Source organism: Daktulosphaira vitifoliae, unplaced genomic scaffold (genome assembly GCF_025091365.1).
Source record: "Daktulosphaira vitifoliae isolate Bord-2020 unplaced genomic scaffold, ASM2509136v1 Scaffold_517, whole genome shotgun sequence".
Taxonomy (NCBI): domain Eukaryota; kingdom Metazoa; phylum Arthropoda; class Insecta; order Hemiptera; family Phylloxeridae; genus Daktulosphaira; species Daktulosphaira vitifoliae.
In genome coordinates this window covers 1,178-7,925 of record NW_026100082.1, presented here as the reverse complement: position 1 = coordinate 7,925, position 6,748 = coordinate 1,178, and the positions used below count along the sequence as shown (strand labels likewise).

The following is a 6,748-nucleotide window of genomic DNA, read 5'->3' as shown; positions in this document are numbered from 1 at the left end:
TGTATGAATGGATATATAAAACATTGGATAGGAACGGAGAGATACTTGAGGAACGTTCATCGGTATTAAGTTTAAAATTTCGGGACAATTGATTTTATTATTTAGTAGATTATAAATCCATATAACATCTAAACAAATTCTTCTACACAAAAGAGAATACATTTTTAGATTTTCAAGTAACTTTTTATGATTAATTTCATTATTTTTAATTTTAGAAGGGATTACGTTTAAAAAACGATGTTGAATGGATTCAATCTTATTTATATCACTCTACACTCTTGAGAAACCTGAATTTAAATCAATTTGACTATTCTTGAATGGAAGGAACTCGAAAAACCCCTTGCAATAAAGGAGTGTACAAAACAAAAAAAACATTTAATTCATCTGGCTAACAATTTCAACGGGCACACGGTGTGTTTATCGTGATATTCTAAATTACCCTGTGACAATGATTTTTATGAAATTTTTCCTTAATTTTTTTTGAGTTAAAAAAAAATGTTCAATTAATGATGTGTTTTTGTTTATTTATTTATTTTATTTTTGTGTCTGTTACCACTTTTTCTCAGCTCTCATCGAACCGATTTCTTTCAACAATACGTCAAAAGATCAAAAATCGTACCTAGTCGAAGACATTGCCCTTAAAAATTAAAAAATTTTCTCTCGTTCCCCGTAAATGGGGAAAATCTTCAAAAACATTACAAATCTAAAAATCGGTAATTTTCGAAATTTTTAAAAATTTTTTTACTTAAAACTGCCATAATTTTTTCAAAATTTAACAAATCAATATAATTTTTTTTCAATAGATGCCTAATGTTATTACTTATCATTCAAAATATTTTTTTATCAATATGACCCTTTACCTGCCCACAGGGAGCGATTAAAAATGACAACTATTTCACAAAAATTAACTTTTTCAACTTAACTTTTTAAAGTGTTCCTTAAATACTGACACTTTTATGTATACCTTAAATTAAAGCTTATGTAATATACTTTATTATGGGAAAAAAAAAAATTTCGGATTTAATTTTATCCTCACAGTGAAAATGGCTACCGAATGCTATTTTTGTGTTAAAATTCTCGATCCTATATTTTACATTTTTAACTTTAAAATGCTACAACTTTTTTAAGAGAAATAATATTTATATATTTCTTTCAATCGACATATTTTTTTTTTAAATCAGACCAGTTACATTTTTGCACGGCGGGTTCAAAACTTAAAGTAAAACTTTTTCAACTTAACTTTTGTAATTGTTTTGGAAATACTGACACTTTTATATCACTTTTATCTAAAATTAAAGGTATGTAATATACTTTATTATGAAAAAAAAAAAAATGTTCATGGTAAAAACAAACATTAAAGTCAATAAAAAAAAATTCGATTATTTAAAAAAAATTCTTTTTTATATTCTTAACTTTATAATGCTATAACTTTTTGAATAATGTATGGATCATTATATTTATTTTGAGATAGGTACTATTCATATTTATATATTAATAATATATATAAATTTATTTATTCATATATTACACTTATTAATCATACAACTTTTAATCAAAATATAAATAATAAAATAGGAGGTCCTATAGCTTTTGGAATAATCCATTAATTTTTATAAATTAAACACTATCTACAGATTTGCATCGAATCGTTTTTTATGATAGTGATTTTAATCACTGTCAGATATCTTCTATGCTGGACTCAATTATGCCACGAAATACTGTGCCTCAACCCCACTGTGCTGGGTTTATTTTAAATAATGTACCTATTAAAAATAATAATAAATTATAAAAAATAATTAATAACTATGCGTGGGTATAAAAATTTTTATAATTTACTATTATATAATAGTAAATATACTATATTTATAATTTTTTATTATTTTACATAAAAATATTTTAATACAAAAGATTATAAAGTTTTAATTAATTTAAAGTCATAAAAGTCAATAGATATTTATTCATATTTCTGGAAAAAAAAATATAGGGAGTTCAAATATTTTTGTGTAAATGATAAATTATTATTCGTTATTGCATTTCCAGTTAATTGTAAAATAATTATTATACTTATAATTTAGACCCCTTGCAATAAAGGAGTGTACAAAACAAAAAAAAAAACATTTAATTCATCTGTCATAACAAATACGATGTTCAACACAATTTCTTATTATTTGTATATATATTTCAATTTATCAATTGTTAAATATAATATCTCAATATAATAATTATGTAATGTATAATTAAATACAATAAACTAAAAAGATCACTAAAAGCGCTGACAACAATATCCCTGGATAGGGGGTACTATCATTTTACTATAAAAAGCACTGAAATCCTTTCAGACTCTGAGGAGAGAAGAAGGAGTGACAACGAGCAAGAGAGTTCGTTTTCTCCGGATTGAAATAAGAATAAAAAGAAATAATTATCAGTCACAGCCCTGTGTTGTTGTCGGCTGACTTTTACGCGATTTATTTATACATGAAAATAACTTGTTTTAATTATTTATCTTTTGACGAAGAGCGAATTAAATACTTTTAAACATATATAAACATATCGAGATAACATATTTATCAAATCATTTTACAGCAGTTTGCAAGAATAAAAGAAGTAAGTAATTTTATATATATATGCCATCGAAAACTACGGATATATGTGATTTATTATTATTTTTCTAGTGAAGTTATTAATTTAAGAATTTAATGTTCATTATTGAAAAAAAACATTTAACTCATCTGGCTGATAATTTCAACGGGCACGCGGTGTGTTTATCGTGATACTGTATACTGTATTAATTTATATTTACTTTTGTGTGAATTTGCTTGGATACCAAATAAACGCACTTTAAGTAAATAATTTTGAACGAATTACGGCGATTTTTGTGTTATGGAAAGCAATTGAAATTTTTAAAATCTTCGCAAAAGCTTACGAGTTCTCTGTGTACAGACATTGCCGTCGTGTATTGAATCCTTTTCGGCAGACGAAAATCACGATATGTATAGAAACACCGTATTGGCCACCGATCGGTCAAAAACGACCAACGCTAGAGTGCCCTACAACGTCAAAATACTAACCGTGAATCCAAACGGATCTTCCGCGGACAAGATTGCTACCAAACCGAAATATATCGCCAACACTGACACGATTACGATATCAAAGCCATCGGCTATCGGACTGATAAAAAACAAACGAAACGGTATTACCGATTGTGACTTTACGTTTACAAAAATGAAACGGCTTTCGTGGGTCACCCCATATTCTTGCATGTCCAATAAACGAAAGCTCACTACGAATACCGAATACTATGCGACAAAAAAAATGAAGCAGACGACTGACGACGACATCGATAAACCCAACGGATTGGTCTTGAAAGTCTGGAAGCTCAACGAGACATCAACGTTTTCCCTCGATACGAAAACATCGCCTCGAGTATACAGTTCGAATAACGCGAGCACAACAACTGAATCAATCGACATAGACTCGGCCGAGAGCGATAACGATGGTCCTTCCTTATACGGTAAAAAAGACAAGTCCATTAACTAGACTTAAATAAACGCCCGTTGCGCTGCGTTACAGTGTCGGTGTGATCGGGCTCTACGGGGCTACGAAACGTCGTCACGAACGCAGTTTCCCTAGCTCGGGGAATCGGGCGCGTCCTCAGGTTGCGGATAGAGGAACGGCCTGCAGATATGCAGGTTAGCCGCGAAATAAGCAGTCCATTAATTTGGACTGACGAATAAGCGGTCGCTGACAGCGAGCCGCCCAAACGCTTGTTAATCCTGTAGATATACAGGATAGCCGTGAAATAAGCCTTTATAAGGACGAATAAGCGGTAGCGTTTGGGTGCGAACGGAGTTAAACGGCAACGCAACCAGTGAAGTTAGCCGCTCACTGGCCGGAGGGACTGGCTATGAGGGCAGCCCCCTCAAATCATATCACATTTATGAAAATGGAATCGAAAGGAGTAAATGTTACTGCATCAGGGGATTCGGATGCCCCAGTGCCGGCGGTTGGTGGGGGGCGTACCCACCAGGTGTCGTCATCAATCGAATACGCACCAAATGCAGGAGTGTTGAGGCAGGCTCCTGCAGCCAACCACGGGGTTGGTACTGCAACTGCAGGGAGTGGTGGTGACCAAGCCACTCCCACCGGTGAAATAGCCGGGAGGTCATTGGCAACGGTATGTTTGGATTCTGGTACGATATTGACGACGGCCAACTCCCTAGATGCGTCTCCTAAAATCTCTATATTGGAGAGATTGCGGTGCGCATCTAAGGGTGGTTCGACAAGGGTGGGACAAGGGTGGGTCACCCCATATTCTTGCATGTCCAATAAACGAAAGCTCACTACGAATACCGAATACTATGCGACAAAAAAAATGAAGCAGACGACTGACGACGACATCGATAAACCCAACGGATTGGTCTTGAAAGTCTGGAAGCTCAACGAGACACCAACGTTTTCCCTCGATACGAAAACATCGCCTCGAGTATACAGTTCGAATAACGCGAGCACAACAACTGAATCAATCGACATAGACTCGGCCGAGAGCGATAACGATGGTCCTTCCTTATACGGTAAAAAAGACAAGTCCATTAACTAGACTTAAATAAACGGCATTAGATATATAATAGTATTTAAAACTAGATAAATTATTTAAACGAGAGTTAAGCGATCGGATTAAAAAATAAAAAATTTTGCTTTCAGACGTGCCGCCGCGAGATTTGAACGAGAAAAAGAAGAACCCGCCCTCGTACGATTCATTTCTCACTGCGACGACGTGGTACAGCGGCGACACAATCAACGCGTATTTAAGTCTGATTGCATCGCGTTCGCAAGGCAAAGTGCACTACCTGAACACCGATTTTATGGAGGCGCTTTCCCGACGCGGATACGCTGGCGTGAAAAGATGGATCAAAATCGATATACACTCTTTAAAACTCCTGTTGGTGCCCATGCACGTGAACGGCAACCATTGGACCATGACTGTAGTCGATGTACCCGAAAAGACAATAACGTTTTTCGACAGTCTCAACTCCTACAATGGCCCTTACCCGTCGTTATTTAGACAATTTCTAATCGAATGGGAGATCGAAAACTACGGATATTCTTCCCAATGGACTTTACGGTACGGAAAAGCTGTGCAACAACGCAACGGTTATGATTGCGGACCGTTATCTTTGGAGTTGGCCGAGAAGATGTCCAGAGACGACGGCACGCCGATCAACCCGCTCGCAATGCCTTATGTCCGGTTGAGGCATAAGTACGAACTAGAAGCCGGCACATTATTCCAATTTTGACGTAAATATAATATATTTGCCCATCATCAAGATTCACGTTTACCAATCACGACTTTATACGACACACCGATTTCGACTAATACCGACCTACTCATCAATACCAATTGAAATATGTAATATTCGCCTTATAACTCTATTTTTTCTGCCCCAGACGCTGTACTTACAATTTAAACGGCCGTGTTTAATCGAAGTACACGCCGGGGATGGCTTTTTCTTCATTGGAAACACGTTTTCTACAATATTCTACAATGCGCAACATTGAGTTTCCAATGTCGAGTGACACATCAGTTCGATGTTATTTGATTCCGTTAGAAATATTGTACATTTTGTATTTTTTTTTTTATTAAATTCGTGTACAATAACTTTATGATAGTACCTCTTTTGTACATGCAAATTTATTAATAATTGTTATTTTTTTTCATCTATATGTCAATATTATTTTGTTATATAGTATTTTTAGTAGTATTATAGTATTATAGTATTTTTTCGTTGTATATTTGTTTATTTTCTTGTGTGAAATATTTTTCTTTCTAATTGGAAATTGTATATTTATTATGATATATGTAATTTGTTATTATCAATATATGTGTACATTTTTTTTTTTTAATAAAACATATCCGTGAAAAGCGTGTGGTCATTTAATAACTAGCGTTATTNCTTATCCGTGAAAAGCGTGTGGTCATTTAATAACTAGCGATATTTTTAGATATAATTTTTTGTATAGCCCATACAACAGTACGCTAAGGCATCAAATTATTAACCGTGAATCCAAACGGATCTTAAGCGGACGAAATGGCTAAAAAAACACAAGAGTTTTTTCTATAATTATTTTTTTTTAATAAAACTTATTCGTGAAAAGTGTGTGGTCATTTAATAACTAGCGATATTTTTAGATATAATTTTTTGGATAACCCATACAACAGTACGCTAAGGCATCAAATTATTAACCGTGAATCCAAACGGATCTTAAGCGGAAGAAATGGCAAAAAAAACACAAAAGTTTTTTCTATAATTATACGATTCACCGAATTTCGATCACTGTAAGAGAATTACGATATGTTTACAAATACCGTACCACCCACCTACCGTTCTGAAATATGGGCTAATCATTACTTTTTGCAAACAAAATTATCGTATTAAATAATTTTATATTATAAAAAGTGATTTAATTAAGGAATACATTTGACCCTTTTTTTTCAATTTTTTAAAATAAAGAATGGTGGTGTTGCCATGTATAGTTTTAATTAGATATTTCTCGACCAAAATTAAACAGTTTTGATTAGTTAGATGTTACAAAAATTTTTTATAACCTTTTTGCATTACATTATTGTTTACTGCATTTTTAATTCCGTGGAATTTTTTTAATTTATAATAATTAAAAGAATATACATAAAAATAACCCACCACAGTGGAGGTCGCGGTACAGTGGTGACGTGGCATAGTTGGATCAAGTA

General features: G+C 33.3%; 1 protein-coding gene across 1 annotated transcript; it reads left to right on the top strand.

Moving 5' to 3' along the window:
- Window positions 1-2,956: 2,956 nt before the first annotated feature.
- Window positions 2,957-5,294, top strand: LOC126909540 (uncharacterized). The gene is made up of 2 exons (XM_050691976.1): window positions 2,957-4,571; window positions 4,702-5,294. The coding sequence occupies exons 1-2, from the start codon at window positions 3,905-3,907 to the stop codon at window positions 5,292-5,294; spliced, it is 1,260 nt and encodes a 419-aa protein (XP_050547933.1). The 5' UTR covers window positions 2,957-3,904.
- The last annotated feature ends 1,454 nt before the right edge of the window (window positions 5,295-6,748 follow it).

What these genes read in the sequence shown, in the direction of transcription:
- LOC126909540 (XM_050691976.1), top strand. Translation starts at nt 3,905, where the DNA reads ATGAGGGCAGCCCCCTCAAATCATATCACATTTATGAAAATGGAATCG. An exon ending in CGATGGTCCTTCCTTATACG is followed by an intron (nt 4,572 to 4,701) that starts GTAAAAAAGACA and finishes TTTTGCTTTCAG; the next exon opens with ACGTGCCGCCGCGAGATTTG.